This window comes from Eleginops maclovinus, chromosome 2, assembly GCF_036324505.1.
Source record: "Eleginops maclovinus isolate JMC-PN-2008 ecotype Puerto Natales chromosome 2, JC_Emac_rtc_rv5, whole genome shotgun sequence".
Lineage (NCBI taxonomy): Eukaryota > Metazoa > Chordata > Actinopteri > Perciformes > Eleginopidae > Eleginops > Eleginops maclovinus.
Genome location: NC_086350.1, coordinates 13,350,794 through 13,372,919, shown reverse-complemented (window position 1 = coordinate 13,372,919; position 22,126 = coordinate 13,350,794). Strand labels below are relative to the sequence as shown.

Genomic DNA, 22,126 nt, shown 5'->3' with positions numbered 1-22,126 from the left:
TTTTTCCACATGGTTTAAAAAACAAACAACCTCACATGGACATCTAATAAATGTAGTTAAAAATATTTTAAAACATGCCAATTCCAAGAAGAACCACACATAAATATTTAGGTATTATTTCTTTAAAACTTTTTGCTATTTTGTAGAAAATTACACTTTTACATTCCTCCAGGCCGTCTGTGGGAGGAAGGAAAAATCTTCAACACCTTCTGGAGTTATGACTGACAGCTGTGGCTGGTCCAGAGAGCCCTGAGCCAAGCCCTGTCACATAACGCATGCCCGACATGTCTATGTCCATCTGGGGTCCTACCTTTCAAACCACTGCCCCCCCCCCCCCCTGCTCTCTGCCTGCAGAGAGACCAGGGGACAAGAGGAGGAACAGCGTGTGAAGACGGCCTCTTAGGGCTCTGAGGGAAGCATCCAAAGCCAGCTGGTCTGGCTTTGAGGTAAATCAATGGGCAGAGGGAAACAAAGGCAGCAGAAAGAAGAGGAAGTGTTGTAGACAGAAAGAAGGGAAAACATAAAGATAGCCAAAACTTGTAGGGTGGAGAAGTGGCGATTGGAACAGCAGGTTCTGTGAAGGTGTTTGTGCAACAACGTCAAACAGGTGAGACACAGGTGTCAGGACAGACTTGTGCATGATGTAAATGTGATGCCAACTAACACTGATGTAATTGTAGGAGAGACTCAGTTAAAAAACAACTGAATTTAAAGCAAAATTGTATCTCTTGTATGATTGTGGATTTGATAAATGTTCTTACTCTACAAATTATGTTATTTTTGTATTCTTGCTGACATTGTTGTTATTTGGTGCTCTCATCACTTTGGGAAGATGGGAGGAATGAATGTTGACAGAAAAGTTCAGCTAAAAGAGATGCTGAGAACAATTTGGATCCACCCTGTTGTCTGTTGACAACAGCCTGAACTCACTAACAAAGGTTGCACAGCAGAAACTTTACTGATTGAAAACACTCCAAGAAACCAGCTGGGGGCTACTTCTTTACTTGTCGTGACTGTCATTTCATGCAATGCAGGGGAAAGAGCAGAATAAAACACAAAACAGTTGTTATATTAAAATAATTTTCATCTTACAGTATTCAACATTTTTTGGTTCATTTTTGGTAGTTCATTTCTACCGCACTTTTAGGTGACAAGGGTTTTTTTTTTGCCAAGGAATTTAATTTGAGCCCTTCCCATTTAATGGAGGAAATTCATTCGCCATAATTGTAACACAATATAATTACCATATACATTACATATAGGATTTTGAAAATGATATTCTCAATGAAAGGTTGCTAAATCTTTAATATTTTACTTGTGAAGACATCATAAACTACAACTTACATACATAGGCAACACATCTTTATTATGTGGTACTTTAAATGGGCATGCATGTGTGATGCATACAGGACTTTAGTAGATTTACTTGTAATGTTCAGTTATCTTCAGGAGATTATTAAGTGAGTCTTATGACTCAACTAGTTAAAAACTAAAACACTTTAAAACCAAACGCTGGTGTTTTTTTTCCTTTCTTTTGGAACCTGAGTTTAAAAAGAAGAACATACGTGGAGGCTTAGGCAAACTGCAGGAAGAGTCATTTAACCTGAACCTTGCATTGCAAAGAGCCATGGGCAGAGTCTTGCAGACTAAATGTGAAAAAATGTGGTTGTGAATTGGGCATTTCATAAGTATTGAGGTTAAAGTCATTAAGGACAGTTGAGACTCCTTGGCCTAGAGCCCTGAGGAAACAGTTGATATGAGGAAGACCAGACACAGCTTTTTCCTCTGGGACTATGACTAACTGGTGAAAAAGGTAGCACAATACACTAGGGGCCAGACTATACTAGACTAATACAAATGAGCTACACACAACAGCAGCCATGCTTGTGAAAACCCTGTCCCTTCATTAGTGAGCATGCGATAAAACAGGATGCCATTAGAGGAGGATGTCAAAAATAATCACACACTTTTTTTTATTTAGCTGGACAAATCATGGATTCTGTTTACAGGGACACTAGATTGCTTTGAATTGTATTTCTAAATAACAGTAAGAAATGTGGGTATACTTCACTAAAAAATAAAAGTCCTGCATTTAAAATGTTACTCCAGTAAACCTAAGAATTATCTGCAAACTGTACTTGAACTATCAAAAACAAAAAACCCATAATGAAGACATATAACTGAGAGAATGTATTGTCGTTCATAATATGTTTTGATCATTATTGCTTATCAGTAGTATATTTGTAGACATTTATTTGTATATGAATATACACAACCTTAATCTTCAGTAACTAGTCATTAGAGAAGAGTAAAATATGTCCCTATAAAATGGAGGTATAAAGTATTTTAAAAACTATGTATTTGAGTGTGTGTGATGTTTTACTTTCCAACACTGCTTTCCCCCCCCCCCCCAGTTGAAAAAGGTAGCCATATTAACTGGATTTGGCTTAAAACTGCTACATTTCTTTATGTTATGTGCCCATGTATATAGTTTCTCTCCTTAAACCTCGCCACACTTTGGCTAATGACTTAATAAATACATATTTAAAACAGTAGATGATAATTGTGCTCAATTTATATCGCACCTGCTTCCAAACGCCAGTAAAAACAGCCGCACACCACACCTCCTGTGATCCTGCTCGTACACGTGACATGCCCATATACGAGTCCACCAGGTCCCTCCTCCTCCTCCTCTAATTGGCTGATCAACAGACGCTGCCCATTCCCATTGGCTGCAGGGAGTGCCCTTTACACCAAATTCCATTGCTGTTGTCTTAGAGATATGACGTCAAATGTACCGAATGTGATGAGGCCAAGCCGAGTAACTTGGGAAAATAGTCAAAATATAAAGCCGTTCTTGAAGAAAAACAGATTTTACTTCAGTAATTATGTTCTCTCATTTAGAAAGTTGTACATTTGTTAGTGTCCTTAAGCTGGTCTGTTTTATGCTTTAACTGACTAACTTTAAAGACCGAGTAAGACAACATTCAAACAACAGCAATAACATTGAAAAAAAAATCATTAGTTAAGACAGTTATTATCAGAAAGTTACAACACAATACGTGTGAAACAACATTTAGTGGATTTACAGACACTTTTAATACTTTTTCTAACGTTTTGCGGCTGTTTGTGCGTGTGAGTGCGTGTGTGTGTTTGTGTGTGAGAGAGAGAGAGAGGGAGAGAGGGAGGCAGTTCGTCAGAAAAGGGGAGGAGTCTCTCGCTGACAAGAGGGAGACAGGCTTTTCTGAGTTTGTCAGCTCCCCCTAAAATAGCAGTCAGCGTGTAAATGTGAACTGAAATTACGTTTATCCACTGGAGCCACCGATATAGAGTGTCTATACACGGCGACTGACTTGGGAGTAAAGGTGAGTAACGGAAATAGAAACAATGTTGCGGAGTGTGGCGGCGATACAGTAAGTGAGAGTAGAAAAGCGCAAGAGGGAGACGTAGAGAGGATTTGGGAAACGGAGACGAGAACTGTAGATATCTAGTTGTCTGTTTATCTGTCTGCCCCTGGGTACGCACATAATTCAACATTCACACTTTAAAACCAGTGTCGTGTCACTTAAAATCAGTCATGTTGAATCATCAGTAAGGTTTTGATGCCGTGAATCGTCCATGTGTGTGTTTAAAGGGTGCAGCCAGACGCGCGCTGATGATATCAGTCATTGCGAGAAACTTTTACAGGATTCAACGTCAACAACATTGCGCCAGGAACAAGTCTTTCTGTAGGTGCTTATTCGTGTACTAAGAGTCTTAAAACACTCAGTGGCAGTTAATCCTGGGATCGAAAGTTTGAAATGTCAAACTGTAGTTTGTAAAACAGGCGCATCGCTTGGGAAACAGTAATCAATGTGTATATAATAACACAGTTGAGCCATGACAACAACAGCAGACAGTTAACAGTGAATAACCCGATAGAAGTGCTGTTCTGATACAACGTTTTGCTAGGTTTGAATATAATTACAACTTTAAAAAAAAAAAACATACTTGACGACGGCAGCGTACTTACTTTAAAATACAGATAATTATTTTTGGTGTTTGCTTTTTGGCGCTAAAGCATGCCAGTTTTGATAATGAGCCTAATTGTGGTACTGAAATCTAGATGGTGCAGGTCACTAGTGCACGGTGACATGACTAGACATGCTAAATGCAATACATGTTGTTATAGGTGTTGTCTGTATATTTGCAGCAGAAACTGTGTCTGTTACACACTCAATTCAACAAGAGGACACTTTTTGCAAAACACAAGTAGCTGAATTACAGCAAGCCTAAACTCAGTTTATTTTGGCACTTTAACATGAACTACAGTAATTGAGGTCCTTGTACCTCATGGTATATTTCCTGATGATAAGTAGAGCACTTTTAGGTTAGTCATTACTTCATTTAGGAGAGGTTGTGGGTGTTAAAGCTAACATGTTTAGAGGTAATTGTTGTATTCAAAGACCTCTTTAAGATCCTACTTTTTTATTATTTAAAGTGATTGTATTTCACATACATATTTTGATCAGTTTGGTAGATGAGCTTGTGTGAGAGGATCTTAGCTGTCTGGTGGTTCTTTGAATCTGTGTGACATTAACCCCATGCCAGAGTGGGCAATGGCCAACAGTAACCTGACCTTCTCAAATTATTTTTCTAGTCTATACCTACACCGGCACATCTCATTAATATTGTAAAGAAGGAATAGATATGTATTTAGTTGTAGCAGAATATACCATGAGCTGAAATTGTGCTCTATTAAATCCTCCTTACAACTAAATATATTAGATCTTGCTTGGTTGAAATCCATCATATTTTGTAAATCAGCAAATTCCTACTACGTATAAGTATCCTTAGAAGCTATCTATTTGTTGTATTGTTTTCTCTAATATTACTAAACCTTAACATTTAAATTCTTAACGTATGTCCCCTCAGTTACCAGAATGGACCAATGACACGTTTTTTTTTATTGTTTAAGTATTTCTTTAGGGACATGAGTTGTTGCAGCAGTATTGAAACATACTTTTTCACTGTCCATTTAATGTTACTGCTGTACTTACGGCGTGTGCATTACCATACCAGCTGGTTGCCAGTGATTTCTAAAGCAAAGCAGTAAAGCACCCTTCAATCTGCAGTCATTAGCTTGTGTGCTGCCCCAGGCCTCGCCAGTAATGGGCCTTGTTGCTCATGATCCACATCACGTGAGCTCTTATGTCTAATGTGTGGATGAGGGATCCTTTCAACGCTGCTGAAATGAATATCATTTTAACAATTTATATTGTGTATTAGTCAAAGGAACGCATATGATGTCTGTGAAGGCACAGATAGAGCTATCACAAATATCTCCCTCATGCATGTGGTGAACTAACCTCAGAGACCCCATATGTTTTACCTTTTCCATTACGCAAAACACACACATGGTTGGATAATATGCCCGTTAGATTCCAGCCTGTGTCATTTAGTTGTAGTAAATAAAATAGATATTCCACGATTACTTCCACTGTTGAATGTTTTAGCCTTGTTACATGTTATGTTTGTGTGCCCCTGCATGTCTCTGCAAATGTGAGTAAGTGCGTGTTAGCGTCTTCACACAAGTTGTCAGTAGAAAGGGAGAAATGAGAGGTGGTGACGGTGTGAGGAACGGGCAGCTGCAGCATCTTTTACTGCACTCCTCATCCCACTTCAATCTCAGTGTCTCAGCTTCTCCTTCCAGGAGAAATGTGGAGTGTGTGGGCGAGTCGGATCTGCAATTAACGCTGGTTGTCAGAAAGAGAATGCTGGCGTTTACACGATGCCTCTGAATCACTGAGTGAAAGTCTTTCTCCTCCACTCTCCTCCTCCCAGGACATTTTTTTCCAAGGAGGATAAAAACACCAACAAGCTGAAAGCCAAGGATGTACTGAGGGAAAAATACGAGGCAGAAGCTGAGCATTCTTGGTCCAATAAAGAGGATAGTGTTTCTTTGATTGTTCGGTAAGCCAAGATATTTGGTTATACTGCAACTCTAGCTTTGAAAATATAGCAATTGTAGTCACAGTTGTTTTAGATTTGGTTTCTATATGTAAAAAGGTTTTGGCTAATTTTAAATATATATTTTTTACATTGAAGTGGCATTAAAACTGGGCTGGTTGTTATTTAAATGCTTTAAAGTTCAAATCTTAAAGATTCTTTCTTTGGTGACACCTATGGTGGTAAGCAGTAATTACAGGTTATATTTTATATCTTACTTCTTGTATCTTGATGTTTGTTCGTCCATAGTTACCGTTTACTCGCAACGCTAGCAGAGCCTGGAAAAAAAAACGTTGCTCACACAGTGAGTTCCAGAGTGTTGCGTTAGCTCCATTTATCCTATTTGCCGGACTCGCCACTGCATTGCACTATATGATGAAAACGTGTCACTAACTGTGCAGATTATGATTTTTCTCAGGAAGGTCGCAGACACACCTGGTTCGTAATGCAATAAGTGTTAGGGTTTTTATTGGAGGGCAAGAGGCTTAATCACCATTCTGTCACGTTGTGCCTCAACAGAAATATATTTAAATGAAAATCGTTAAAACAATTTTTTAAGTAGATGTCTGGCAAAGACTGTGTACATTAAGTCATGTTTTGGTTGTTGAAATTGGCTACAATAAGGGACTGAAACATCAGAAAGTTTGCTGACAAATGCATTGGATGATTGAAGACACCTTTTTTCTCTCAAATTAATAACTAGTTGATTAAAAAACTGCAGTTTTTTAAATATATTTTTAAAGACAACTTTAAAGATTGGAAAATCTCAAAAACAGTGTAACTATTCTGTGTCTCTTTGACCAACAAAAGCTCCTTAGTAATATGATTCATTGTTTATTGGAGCGCTCTCATCAATATGGAGATTCCAGCGTTTTCCTGTGAGACCTGGAGGTTGGATGCAGAATCTTGAGCCTGGCAGATAATGTGTTAGAGTGCAGTTAACTGTGTACCGTCCCCTGTACTGAAGACTCAAGAGAAAAGGCTTTTACAAAGAAATACTTGGCTGTTGGTGTACAGAAAACCAACTATCAGACATGTTTTATTTAAAACAAAAACTATACATCATTTGATTTCAATTTAAGAGTTTTACAAAATATATATAAATATTTTATTCTTTGTACGTTAGGCCTATGCTTTATAGATCACTGTTTGCCTTTGGATAGCACTGTGTGTGTGTGTGTGTGTGTGTGTGTGTGTGTGTGTGTGTGTGTGTGTGTGTGTGTGTGTGTGTGTGTGTGTGTGTGTGTGTGTGTGTGTGTGTGTGTGTGTGTGTGTGTGTTGCCTGTTTTACACAAGATCTTCATGTGCTGTGATCATGAGTCTTTGTTCCGGGTGGGAACCAGCCCTCGGGTGTCAGACAACGTCATCTTGCTAAATCCTACTTGTCGTTTGACATGGAGGGGTTAATTCAAAGTTAATGGAATATTCATTTAAACTTTAAAATACAGTGCAAATAATGTAATAGTTTTAAAATATAATTGTGTAAAATGTTGTACTCAAAGGATATTAGGAATAGTAGTAAATCACTTGGTAATCACTTAACTAATTAATTAACATTTTTTACTTTCCAAATATTTATAACGGATAAAAGCAGTTAATGCAATAGAAAATATGGCTATTAGATTTCACAACTGAATATTGGTGTCTGTCAGAATAATCTCCAGTGTTGTTTAAGCCCTCTAATAGCCTGAGGTAAGCTCAGAGGGTGAATGTGTTACTCACTGAGGCACTGTTTGTATAGCAAGACAGAGAGCAGTGACCTTTCAACTGTCCTGCCCTTGACTGAGACCTCTGCTGGTAAGCCACCCTGTTTGGCTCACTCAGCACATGTGCTGCTGAGCAGGGCAGAGCAGCTTAAGTCCGCACCGTCTTTTCCTGTCACTGCTGCTCTTCCAAATCAGGTCTGACTGGAGGTCTCTTCACCTCTTCAACCTGGACCACACAGGAGAAGCAGCAGGAAGTTCGTAAAGCAGAGCAGTTCTCTAAAGCCGCTGCTGGTCTGCTTTCGCCACTATTATCCTAGTCTCTCTCTCACTGCACTGGTGAATGACTGCGACTTTCAATACAAGCAATAGAATAATCATTCTGGTTTATTTTATTCTAATTATTTATTTTTAGTCTATATTTGTGAAGAACAGTACATCATTTCTTCTGATTTACATTGGCCGCTGACTTCTGTGTTTAGTTTTGACAGGACTTATTCTCTAATGAGCAGAAATGGCACATGCACACTATGTGGTTTGGGCAGGATAGACTGTGGAAGCATGCAGTGGAGAAAAGGTGATGACGACTTTGAAAAATTAAGTCATGTAGCACCTTTCTGAGATGCCTCATCTTGCCTCTGGCTTTTAGAGTGCAAGAGCAACCACAGCATTGCACTGTGCACCATCTCAAAACACATACAGGGCAGATAACTTGAATGTGTGTCCTGTGGTCTGGTAAGTCACACATTTTAGGTTTGTTATTGTTGTCTACATGAAATAGACATGTGTCTGCATGAAACAAAATTATAGTGATTGACTGTGATGCTTAATACTGTAGTGATTTTATAGTAAAACGTGTAAGAAGCAAAACTGATAGTTGAAAGGAAGTTAAGAAAGACATCTCTTTGCTGAGTTGCTTTTTAACTGAATTTTAATGAGACTCTGAAAAAAAACATAAATCAAAGGAATATATTATAATCTAATTTACTAGATCAAAAGATCTCCCATGATTGCTAATATACCCCACTGTATTGAATTCCTGATGTTCTACTGTAGATCTTAAAAAGCATCGCTCACTTGAGATTTAACTTCTCAGGCATTGTATACAGTCGATTAAGTAGAAGCATCAGGAACAAACAATCGAATTATGTGCAAAGTAAACTTTCTTCAAAGTCTGGTAAGCTCTGTGTGATGAAACTGTTTACACTGTCGTTACCAAGCACTAAAATAGGCGTTTGGAACATTTAATGTAGCCTCATTTTTACTGCCCATTATAGGAAGACGTGTAGTCAATAGAAAAAGTGTTTATCAATGGCTGGTGTAGTAAATACAGCTGTGAGACCTTGGGTGTCATATCTCCTACTACCAGCACGGAGACTAAAAGTCCAGTAGCTGCTGGAAGGAAGATCTCCTGCAGCTGGGCGGCCCTGTGGCCCCCCGAGCCGCAGGAAGGAGGTCTGGTCTGCAATATCGTTGTTTTTCTGTTTGTCTGAGAAGTCTGAACAAGGACAGCTGGGGGGGATGTGATTCCTCCCATTATTCTGCAGCACACAGCAGCCATATGAACAGGGAAGGGAAGTGACCCAGCCCCCTCCCCTCTCTGGAAGCTGCCCCGGCCCACCGCAGGGCTGTGACTTGCAGTTCAAAGTTGTCTTCCTCTCTGCTGTTAGGGCTTAGCTCTGGCAGCATGATAGCGCCTCATGCGAGTTATCTGGTAGCTGGAGCACAAGTTTTCAAACTATTTTACATAACACCAAGGTGCAGTTTGTCGGTTTTATTTTGTATATGCAGCTTTAGGATGACTTTTTGAATTTGCGCCCTTTAGGGGAATTGTAGGCCTGGTCAGGTATCACTTTTACAAGCCATGCTGTCATCTTCATGCTTGTGCACTTCAAACAGCATAATAAACATTGCTCTTCTTTACCCTTCAAATGGTCACACTCCCAAAATCTCTGGCAATCGATGTTTTCAAATGTTATTTTTTTATATTCAGTCATTTAAAATAACAACGGCATCATAGAAGCACCTCCAGTCTCCATATCCCCGCTCTCTGTAGTGTGACTGTGATTGTGAGTGAGGTGTTGAGTCTGCCCGCTGTTTGTGCGTCTGCCCGTCTGTCCTCTCCCTTTCTCCCAGTCCACTTTCCATCTGTGTGCTGTGGGCTGCAAATGTAGTAGAAAATGGTGTAGTGTTTCCACCAGTGATCTGTGGCCAGCCTGTATTCATGTCAGACTTTGTTGTTCTTGATTTTGTTTCCCTCCGCCCCGCAACCTCTGTTGCTGATCAAACTGCCAGAGGTCTTCACGATGTATATAAGGGTTGAGATGGAGTAGGGGGGCTCCATCACGAGTCACTGGCTCTGGGACTCACCACCAGAGGCTATGAGCAAACAGTTTGACTGAGAAGGTTCCTTGAGAGGCATGCAGCAGAAGGGCCTGGGGTCGCTCTCCTCTCTCTCTGTCTTTCTCTTTCCTCTCTTTCTCTCTCCTGTCTGACTCTCTCTCTCTATCACACTGTTTGCACAGTGTTCATGTGACAGCTAGAACACATCATCTGATTCGGGAGAAACTCTGGGCTATAGCTGCAGAAATGCCCCTTCGATTATTTGCTCAATGCTGTTCATTGTTGTCAATACCTTTTTGAAATTGGAAAGACAAGCGAAAGAAATGTATCAGATTGAAGTCAGTTTTCCAACTTCTATCAGTGATAAAGATATTGTGCACATTTTGGGTCCCATCCACCCTGTAAAACCAAAGGGTTTTCAGGAACAGTCTGCTACTGAAAACACTGATTAAAAACATCATGATTCAACTTGTTGAAATTGAAAACAGTTTCCAGTGTGACAGTAAAGAAACCCAAAAACATTACAACACGTTTTTTTTTAATACTTTCTAGCCAGTATGTGTCAGACAGTATTTTCAGAAATGAATCAGTATTAGTTATTTTAAATGCTTTACATGAAATGAAATGTATGAAAAACAGGTAGGTGTGCGATCAGTAATAGAGTAATTCTATAAAATGAATTTGTAAAAAAAAAAAAAAAAAATCAATGCTACTTCAGCAGGCCCCTTTCCCTGTTGTTATGACTCATGGCCATCCTCACTGCTCAGATTGCATAAACCTTTTATGTAATGGAACACTGTGGGAAAGAGGCATCGAGTGGAAGATAAAAATGGGGGGAGAAAATCAAATATTTATTCCGATCTTTTTAAATGTTTTTCCATTAAAAGTAGACATTCTGTGAGGGCTGACAGTAACTGTAATCCTAAACAATAGTGACTACATGGATGTGCACCAACAACTGTTTTCCTTCCATAGTGCTCAATATTTGTTTAGTGAAATCTGCCTGCTGATCATCAAGCACTGGGGAAGAGTTGAATATCTGGAATCTCGGAGTCTAATCTACATCCACAATGTTTTCAAAGATGTGTTGAGATCGGTTAAATGTGCTGCTGCTGAGACACATTATGCATGACGTCCCTAATATCCTTACACTGTGGATTCCCCCTGGAGGAAGATCTTGGTTCATCTTTGCTGTTTACCATTTCTGAGTGCGGTTTGTGCAACATCAAAAGGCTGCCATGGCACTTAACTCAGCTTGCAGGCTTCCTGGGAGGGGGGGGGAGGACTAATGCTCCCTATGGTGTTGGCATTACTATTGTTCCCTTGCGAGAAGTCCATCTGATGATAGACAACCATGCAAATGGACACATGCCATCGCATCACATCAGACCACAGCGCCACACTGTAACGCAATGCAAATGTATAAACCTCTAGGACCATGCACGCATTTGTTTTATTTCTGTGTGTGTGTGTGTGTGTGTTTGTGTGTGAGTCTCTGTTAGAAAAGCAGAAGTTCAAAAATCCTCTTTTAGATATTTGCTCCATGAGTTTACAGCAAATTATCTCATGAAACAAAAGTAATGAAATAATGAAACTTGAGATTCAGATTTGTAACATATCCCCCATAAGGAGCACTGATGCTGCACCATGTCAAGACATTGACTTGTTAAATTGACATACTGTCATAAGGAATGCAAGTGATGGAGGGCTTTTGCTCAGAGACATAGTTTGTTAAACCAATGGCTTTAATAGGAAGTGAGTAGCTATCTATTAGTTTGTCAATTGGGTTTTACGAATATAGCATGACACGCTGAATATTGGCTGATTAGAAGTTATTGCTCAGGTTGAGAAGGTTAACTCAATAGAGGAGTTTCTCAATTTGCTGCTATGGGAAATATTGGAGCCTTGTTAGTTTGAAGTCTAATAGCACACTAGATTGTGATTATCTTGTCTCGCCTTGACATCTGTTTCAAAGTTTCAACGTTTCTGAGGCACAGAGCTAAGCATTCAAGCTTTCAAGCCTTTTACAACAGTTTATTTTTTTTCTGAAGCTGTTTATTATTTTGTTCAGTCTGAGTCTAAGGCTTAATACAACATTTTTCTTTCAACCCATTTTCCAAGTTGCAACTTTTCCTAATCCCGGGAACTAAAAATGACATATGCTTTTGCTCTTTTGTGCGAAATACAAAAGGAATTGAACCCAATAAGTTGATTCTAAAACAATGCAAACCAATATAAATAATATGCTGTGAAATTTATGTGATGGAGGAAATATGTCATTTCTGGCTCCAACCATTTTGGATTAGAAACAAGATATGAAACTGTTAAAAAATAATGTATCACCTTGGGATCACCGATATATCTTTTCATCCAAATAGATGAAGAATCTTTAATAATTGTTGAAATACCTTCAGAACTTAAGTGTTGTTAAACAACCTACAGGTCTGCACAGATTGCTGGGTAATTATTTTTGGAAATGTTTGGATGCTTAGCTCTGTTGCTCAAATGTAACAGTAATACTAGAGGCTCAAACTACGGCAAGTTTGGCACTATAACTGTACCGTAATACTGCAACATGATTTTTTTAGTTGTCAAGCACATTCATTTTTAATGAGAGACAATTCATCACCCTATCCTTGCATTAAGGAAGTTCTCATCATATTCTTTGTTCTTAAAAGTTTTACTCAAATATGCATCAAGGGATTTACCTTCAGCAGGAGAGTAGCTTTTCGACATGAAATGGATATAACTGTTAGGAGAGGGTCATCTCTTTATCCTTGAGAAACTGAGAATCCATTCATTGGCTGGGCTCGAGAACCTGACTGACGCAAATGGATCATTGGGAATAGAAGTGTCCCAGCAGTAATTATGTTACAACGCCGCTGCCGCACACTACCACTGAGGTGGGATGGGATGGGCGCGGGTGCTTCTTTTAGTCTTGTTTCCCTTACATCTTTCCACATAGTTAACACAGTCATACTGTCCTCTCTCTGTCTGACTCTCCCTCACTTCCTCTCTTGTTTTCTTTCTGTACACACACCAGCTATCAAACCCAAACACACACACAAGAGACGTGCCGTGGAAAGTTTCTGACTAACGTTTATCCAGCTCTGTTGAGCAGAATATCTCCTCCCTCTGTTGGGTGGCTGTTAAAGTAATGGAAAAGTTAGGAGCTGATCATGTCACCTATTTGTCACTTTTGTCATGGATTCCCGCTGCCTGTGCCCCGAAGCTAAAGCAAAAGAGTATGTTTCATTTTTCTTCCTGGTATCCAGGGCTCTGTGGCACTAAGTCAGTTAAAAAAGAGACATGAAATTAATGTAATGTCAATGGCGTTTTTTCTCGTGAAACCCCAAGGCACTTAGTCAAAGTCACCTTGCATAGTCCTCCTGACAGTACTGTGAGAGTGAGATGGAGGATGTCTGTCTGGTAATGCTGTCAGCACATGGTGTCCTTTGGTTATTGGTTGTTATATTCACTCATTGTCATTCAGACTTTTTAGATTGGATACATGTCTCAGGTATTTATCTGAAGAGCTACATCATTTCTATTCAATAGCCTGTGATGTGGCCCACAGTAAAACATTTTCTCAGTGAGAGTGGGTCCATCCTGAGGGGTTTTCTTTCCTTTTGATGTCATTTTGGAGGTGATAAGTAGCTTTCTGTCTCCTGGTCCCCGTCTTACAGCACCATCCCCCAGCCCAAGCAAGGTGCTAGCAGCATGGAGGATTGTTTGAACTTGCATCGATCCAATGTGGGATTACAGCTGGGTCATTGGAGAGTTGGGCTGAGCCACCAGTCATCAGGGCAGATTAACCACTCGCTGTCTGCTTGGCTGCAGTTTGGGTGCAGGCTCTCACTGCTGTCTTTGTCACTGTCCCCACTGTGCAGGTCACTGTCTCCTTTTGAACAATGCATTTTTTTATATACCTCAATTGAGTTAGGCTCAGACTGATTTAATATTCAGAGGAAAAATATTGTTTAATGAAATAACAGCAAAGATGCTTGACAACCTTCTTACATGGCTTTAAATCAGTAAGCAGTTTATGAATCATTTGCCAGTCTTTATTTTATAATCCTAACATTTTGGCCTGCAGGTTTTTCTTTTGTGCGCACCACGTGTACGTGTTAGATTTTCCTTCAACACCTGCAGGGTATTCCTATCATAACCATTTTACCCATTTCTCTAAATGGTTTTTCAATTGTTCTCTGGTATGAAACGTGTCACCCCAAGCAATGCTTTCAAAGAAAGGGGTAGAGCTGTAGAAAGTCCATATTTTGCAGACTGCCCCACCTCTATCTACATTTCTCAAAGCCTCCTTTTTCACTTTTCTGTTCGCATGCCCTTGCAATAGGTCTTATTAATTATATCTCATTAGTTGCCTTGGAAACTGAGGTGAGGGAATGTATAACATGAGTTCAAAGAAAGAGAGAAAGAAAGCAAGAAATCATAGGAAAATGCCTGAAAAGAGAAAGAAAGAAAGAAGAAGAAAGAAGGGGGAGGGTTGAAACGAGGGTATGGAGAAAGTGGTTGTTGAGGGATCAGCCGTGTGTCAGATTAGCATCAGGAGACATTAACACTAGTGATGCTGCTGGGGCCACAATCCTGCCTTTCACTGCTGGAAAGGGAGATAAGCGCGCTCTCACAAAAGGGAAGAGGGAGAGAGAGTGAGAGGGCTGGCTTGCCTCCATTCCCCTCAGGCCAACAGCCCCATTTACAGGTACAGCACCTCCTGATGAAAGCGAGAACAAAGAGGTGGATGTTCATTTCCTACTGCGCTGGTGTCAAGGATCCATTGAAACAAATCGGTAAAACTGTGGATTTAGGGCCGCTCCGCTTTATGTCTCCAGTCCGCCAGAAGCTAATCACAACTGAGCCAGTGTGTTGACACTTTGAGTTTGATACACTTAAGAACGTTGTCATGGATTATTATACAGAATCCCCATATCAATGCACATCAGATTACTGCGCGAAGCTGTTGCATTCTATCTGAAATGTAGTTCTGTCAAAATCATGTTGTTTTATGCATATGTACTAGTATTGTGAGGGCTGTGATTCATTCTTATGTAACCGGTGGAGTGTTTGAATAACAAGGAAAGGTCTCTGCCTACTAATTGTAAAGCGAGTGGCTGAGAGCGCGCACGTCGTCCAGTCTGTGTAATGATCCTTCCAGTAAACATAATAAGCACACAGAGTGAAGCCACAGGAGATGAGCCTCTGTTGTTGTTTAGTCTCAGACTCACAGTCAGAACCGTAATAACGGGTAGGATCAGAGGGGAAGGGTGTCCCCAAGGTGGTCCCTCCCTTTCTTCCTCCTCTCCATCTACGACCGGCTCCCTCTGACTCCCCCGCAGAGGGCATGTAGAGGGGTCCTGAATAACAGGAAGTGGAGGGGCAGGAAGTTGAGTCTTGTCTGCCACGGCCTGTGGTAGGATACTGAGGCTAATGCTGCCTTACACAGGAAACACAACTGTCACGGCTATGCTCGAGACCGGCCTTTGTCCATTATCTTCAAAGAAGTGGAGGCATGATTTTTCCATATAGAGGATACTTTATGGGTAACACCAGTATGAATGAACTCTTGAATAAGCTTTAATGAATTCATTCAAGATGTAGATTACAATGGTGAAGAAGGTGATGTGTTTGTATTAACCTACATTACAAACATGCACAAGAACACTGGCCTTATTTTTGTTCATTAGACATACTCTGCAACATACATCTTCTACGTAATCTTATGGTAGCTTTTATATAGGACAACAGTTGAGGGAGTAATGCCTCAACTTTGTGTGGAGTGAACTCAGCCTCACAAGTAGCGAGGGAGGAGGATGTGCTGGATCCAGTAATTACTCTGGGAATTGAGCATGTTTTATTGATTGTGAAAGGGCCAGGCCTGTCACCAACACTCCCAGTGTCTCCATGGTCTGTCTTTAGGGAGGAGGGGGTAGACTGGACCACCTGTCACTTGACCAGTCTTACACCTCGTCAGGGAGGATCAAATCAGCTCTGGTCAGAAACGGTCATAATGCTTCATACAGCGTGCATATGTATTTAACAGAAGCTACAGTAAGGCATGTTCTGTTAGACATGTCATATTGACTTTGTGTCAAGCTGTGGTCGTTCCTATGGCGAACAAATACGCATTGATTTATGTGATACAAATGGATAGTAAGCAACTTTGAGAAGTGCTTGACTGGTTAATATCAAAGTGGTCCAGGTGATCATATCAAGGTCTTTTAAAAGAGATGCAAAGAGATGCTGAAAAAAAGGGCTGCTTTGTGTATGTACACACTAGTGTTTGAACAGATTCCCCCTTGACACCAATCCCAATCCCATACATGTGTTGTTTAGAAGGTTTATGACATTTTTACATCAAATATTCCCCTAGTATGATTACACGGGGCTCCATCCGTTTTTCCAGATCAAAATCAATGTGCAGCTCATCCATCAATTGTTTTTTTATGTGAGTCTCTGAAGGGTTTGTGCTAAGAAGTTGTAACGTTGGTTATGTTTCTTGAGCTTTCTTAAAGATGTAATAGATGTTTTGCTTAATCTAGTGTAAGCATGTTAGTTTACTGCTGTAAATTATTGCTGTGCATAACTCTGTACACTGTCAATGACTGAAGCTGTTTTTTATGCCTATCATTATGAGCCAAATTATATGATTTATTGGCTGTACAAATCTACTGAGGTAGCTCGCCCCTGCTACCAGGCTCAGTTGTCCCCTTTTATTTTCTCTTGTCTCGGCACCAGCAAAAAGCCTTGGCTTTAATAATATTAATAATAATAGATTTCATTTATATGGCGCTTTTCAAGGGACCCGAGGCCGCTTTACATGAGGTAAGGTAAAACAACAAAACAAACAAACAAAGTAAGTTTATGTTTGTTTTTTAAAATATTTTTTAGTAAATTCCCTTCTCGTGAACTCCACAATTCAAGAATACATTCCACATATTATAACAATTTAATACAAATGATAAAAAAGACAGGTCAACCTCACTGTGTCAAAAGTAAGGAACAGAAGCGGAGATTGTGACTATATTTACAATTTGGTCAGGTATTGAATTGGTGACACTCATCGTGGAGATCTTAAACCGTAGTGGTTGTATGCATCTTCTGTGTTGCTAAGATCAAGATGTGTTTGAAGCATTCACATTTCAAAATGTCTATCTTCGCAGCCAAGCATGTTTTTTAACACATTTGGACCCCAAGGTACTTGTTTGTTTCCACCCCGTTCTTCTCCTTGGATGTGGGCTTCCTGTTCCTCTCATAGTCCACCACAAGCTCATAGGTTTTGCTAATATTGAGCTTCAGGTGATTTTCGTTGCACCATGTGACAAAGCTCTCTATCAGTCCTCTGTATTCCTCTGTAAAAAAATAGTCTCTAAGTGAAGACAGCATTTTTCTCTCTGGAATTATACATATCAAAAAGTGATAACTCTCCTTTTGCCAAAAATACACTTAACACATTTTATTACATTTCTTAAAAGTCTACACTGTATACATTTGAAAAGTCTGGACAGTCAAACTGAAACTTGACTTGTTGGCAGTGGCATACAACTCAAGGCGGTAATTGTAGCTATGTTTATCTCTTCGTCTCTGCTTCTTACACATGTACGTGCGTGCGCACACACACACACACACACACAAAGCACATGACTCTGTCCCCTCCTAACACTCGAGAAGTCAGAGTGTCACGCACAAACATGTACTCTGCTACAGTGCAGGCATTGTTCTGCTTTGTAATCTGACCATCTTCTGACATGTCTATCTGGGTAATGGGGCCGGCTGAACATTTTCCACTTAGTTCTAAAGATCTAAATGTCTTTATTTGAAGTAACGTGGAGTATGTTGTGAAATGATCAACTGCAGCATTAGATGGAGTGATCATTCATATCCCGCAAATGAGTTTGTTTTTTAGCAAGACTTTCTAGCTATCTACGCACTTTTGATGAATGTGGACACGAAGTTGGGAGTGCGGCACACCTGCAGTCGTCATTTTGGATCTGTGTAAGAAAAATGTCATCACACAGTGTATTATGTTTCTAGGCTTGAACTGTCCTGCTGTGACAGCTTCTCAGCTTACAGAGATGGAAGGATGTGTTTATACATGCGTATGTGTGAGTTTGTGATTTTTTCCAAACTGTAGTTTCACACTTTGGTTACATAGATAAACACATTCACATACAGAATTTACTGTGGTTAATTCAGACCAGCCTCAACAGATGATTACAGATAAGGCCAGCTCAGATAAGCTCCTCTAAACCATAGCCAAAACTGTAAGAAGGCACACAAATAAAACTGTAGAATACTGTAAAGTATTGCATTGAAATTCAAAGGCAACAAACTTTCTCCGACTATCAATAACAGCAGAGTGTATAAACTGTCTTAACAACAACTGATCACATACAGTACACACACAAACATAAAGCAAGAATAATATTATCTCCCTTCCTCTACTACTACTCTATAAAATACACAACAGTGGTCAATTGTCGGTCAAAAGTTTATTAAATGCCTACTTAGACTTTTTTTAAACTTAATTGTAAACCAAAACGTGGTTATTTCACTGTCATGTAATCTGGTGTTATAAATCTCCATTATTTAAAATGAAAGAAAGAAAAAATCTCAAATTGCTGGAGAATTTCGGATTGCGGTCATTAAATTACATATTTAAATATACACAGTTAATTCACCAGAATAAATCCCATTTCAGTAAATAATCTATGTTTTAGTATTATTAAAAAACAATAAAAAGTTATGAAATTATCACTTTTTGCACTGTTATTCTGTTCAGTTTAGCTCAGGTAGGTCATAGTTGAACACCCCCGATCTCCCTCTTCCTCGAAACTCATTATCAGTTTGTGTGCGTGTGTATGTGTGATATAGTGAATGAACAAGAACATAGTCACTCTCCATGGCCTGTTGTGATGTGGTTTGGGGAAATTCTTTGTGCGGGTTCAGGCAATTTCTTTCCTGGCTCAGACAGCCGTGCGTGGGTAGTTAGCGAGGTGATCTCAGTCAGGTTTGCCTACAGCGGAGCCCCGATTCAGACAGCCAGACACCATAATGCCAGTCCATCTGTAACCCACAATGACTGTGTGCCACTGGAACTGGTCATTTTCATTTTCACTGCCAATTCGGCCCCTGGCGTCCTCTCCTCACAACTGCTGACTGCATGTAATGGTCTGAGTTGTTAACCTTTCCACATTCTTTTTCATAGGGGAAATGTAGTTGTTTAGACATTTTATATTTGCTGGGTGTAAGTGATGGATGCCCCTCTAGGGAGTGGGCTATATCTCTTCTTTCAGACAGGACAGAGTTTATATTTTCTCTGGGGAACAGTGCGATCTGAACCACTGGCCAGGTTACATGCTCATGTGGGAATATAAGCCCCACCCCCTATGACTTCTACAGCTCAGGAGATTGCAGCAACTGCCACCCCAGACTAGGTGCTCTCTCGATCATCTTAGACCAAAGCTGGCATCAGGATGGGTCAGCACAGACAGAGCAACGAAATGTTGTTCTGTTTCTGCAGACAGGAAAATATAGACAAACTAGCTCTCCTAAGGTGGACATATCTTTTATAAAACTCTATCAAAACATGTCTCTACAATAAAATTGAAGCAGCCTGCAGCAGTTTAGGTTTTCTTAGCAGAGAGAATGAACACAAAGGGTATACATGTTTCGATGCCAACTCTGTAGAAGCGCTTTGTAGGTTTGTTTGAATTAAAGTGTCGGATAAATTAAATGTTATATAAAAAATATATATATATGAAATCAGTAATGTGGAAATAATTGGTTACGTGGCAAAAAGCAAATAATATAACAGCTAGAACAATCGCGTAAATTCAGAAATTACATAGCCTTTCGAATGACCGAATTACTCATCGTTAATGGTTCCAACCAGCGGTATTTTAATCTGTCATAGGCTCCATTGCCATTACTGTGAAACTATTGTGAATGTGTAAAAACACATTAGAGTTCAGTGCACCTAGTCAGTGACTGTTGTGTAGCTGCTGCCATGTAAGTGTGAGGTTGTCTTTCATTGACTTCAGCTGTGGTTCAACAGCAGCAGCAGATAAGGGTACACCATGTGGGTCTCATACTTTCTGAATGTGCTTGAGAACAGAAAGCAGAGCCCTCCGGTGCTTTGAAGTGCTTAAGGACACATTACTGAGTGTCAAATTAACTTTGTGCCCCCCTCTCTCTCTCTCTCTCTCTTTCTGTCTCCTTGCAGATTGTGGTGCAGCCTGTTGAGGCTTTGCGAAGGCAGAAGAAAGAGTGTTGTGTATACAAGAAGAGAGACCGTTGCACAATGTGCTAAAAGAGAAGCAGAAGAAATCGTGTTGTTTTTCTGATATTGTTGAGGTGTCAGAGAGACCGGAAAGGACACAGCCATGGGGCGGAAGAAGATACAGATTGCCAGGATCATGGATGAGAGGAACAGGCAGGTAAGTGTCAGAATCCATCTATCCATCTATCCATACATCTATGTATTTATATTAGGTGCAGATCGCAAGTTTTATCACTATTCAATATTAAAATGATTGTTTGGACTACAATAGGCTTGCGAGGAAGGTCCTAAAGATGATGAGGTGTATCAATGTTTTCACTTTGCATTGATGTAATTGTATTTGAACACTCCTAATACCTATGTGCTATCGATCTATCTCCATTTAAAAAAATACAGTTAATGTACAGTGTTATAAATATCATAAGCATTTTCCCTTATGTCTAACCTTTTTTTTAAATATATATATATATATATATACTACTGTATCCTTACTTTGTGTCTCAGAACACAGTCTTCTCGCTACCTGCTTGAAGGTTACAGTCTTCTTCACTTTCCTTCCCACCTCGGACCAGAGTTCAGCAGCTGTCATGGTGCGCATGGATCTAAACAGACAAACCTCCCTCCCTAATGTCCCAGCGAGCTGAAGAGGGACCATGACATTTCTTTGTCAGTGCGGTCATATTTACAGACATGATTCCCCTGCCACCCTGCAATTTCAGCTAGAGAAGTTGATGAGGCAGCAGGAGCGCTGGGCTGCAGCGGGGGCCTCATGGCGTGGGAGTGAACTGAGGCTAGCGAGGAACACAGCGGGCCGCCTGTGGCCTCCCCACACTGTAGGGCTTGTCCCCTGGCCTGGCAGTATGGCTGGCCCCTTCGCTGTAGCCCTATGTGTTTGCAGCTGTTTGGTAGTAATTAGGAGCAGCCACTGCACTACAGCACCCTCTCATTTGCAGGGTGGGTCAGCAGGACACACAGCACCCTTCTCTGCTTCAGCTACACTGGTCCCAGCTAGCCGCAGAAAGGGAGAGAGCTGGAATTCTGTCTGCTCATGTTAAATATAAACTGCTAAACACTGTAGAAAACAACCAAGGTCTGTTTGGAACAAGAATAACAGCCTTGGATATGTATAGCAGGAAGGCTGTGTCCATTGCTTTTTTTCTCTTTGATTTAGGAGCTAAGTTGAGGTAGCTTGAGCACAGTTTTTGATGAATTACACCAATTAATGAAGATACATAAGTTTCCCATAGCCAAGTAGAACACATGAGGTTATCCTCAAAATATAATTTGCGTTTCTTCACAGGTGGAGCAACTTTGTGCTGTGCACACAGAAATGTAACAGAGCTACAGTGGTGCTTCATTTCCTGGGGGTATTAACATGAAACGGGTACTAGCCAATCGTTTCTCTGATCGTGTCTCTGTCTGTTACTGTGAGGCTAGCAGTTCAGCCAAGTGCAAAACAAAAATCCACACTGTGGGCCAATTATAAGTATAACACCTGGCTCTGGTTAGATCCAAGCAGGAATCACCCCCGGCTCATTGCTGGTATCTACACTGTATGCAATGACCTGTGACATCAGGGAAAAAAGAAAGAGAAGAAAATGACATGAAAACAGGTTGTCAAATGTGCGCTAGGCCAGCAGATTAACCCTTCAGAAGATGCTTTTTTATATTGCACGTATGGAGGGAGTGAGGGAAGACATTTAGCTGCATTGTTTCAGAGAAAACTGAAGCTGCAGAGAGAGTGGTTGCTCATTGTTAATGTGTCTCCCAAAGACGAGTGTTTGCATCACATTTG

General features: G+C 40.3%; 1 protein-coding gene across 6 annotated transcripts in view; it reads left to right on the top strand.

Annotated features, from left to right (window-relative positions):
- The first annotated feature begins 368 nt into the window (after positions 1 to 368).
- mef2aa (myocyte enhancer factor 2aa) overlaps positions 369 to 22,126 on the top strand; it is a 59,033-nt gene continuing 37,275 nt past the window's right edge. For 4 of the 6 annotated variants that reach the window (XM_063899177.1, XM_063899144.1, XM_063899187.1 and 1 more), the window contains exons 1-2: positions 3,220 to 3,365; positions 20,275 to 20,488. In XM_063899177.1, the coding sequence (XP_063755247.1) occupies positions 20,435 to 20,488 (54 nt within the window). In that variant the 5' untranslated portion in view covers positions 3,220 to 3,365; positions 20,275 to 20,434. Of the gene's footprint in view, positions 608 to 3,219; positions 3,366 to 5,823; positions 5,953 to 20,274; positions 20,489 to 22,126 lie in introns of those variants that run through there. The other 2 variants (XM_063899160.1, XM_063899150.1) reach the window with 2 other exon arrangements.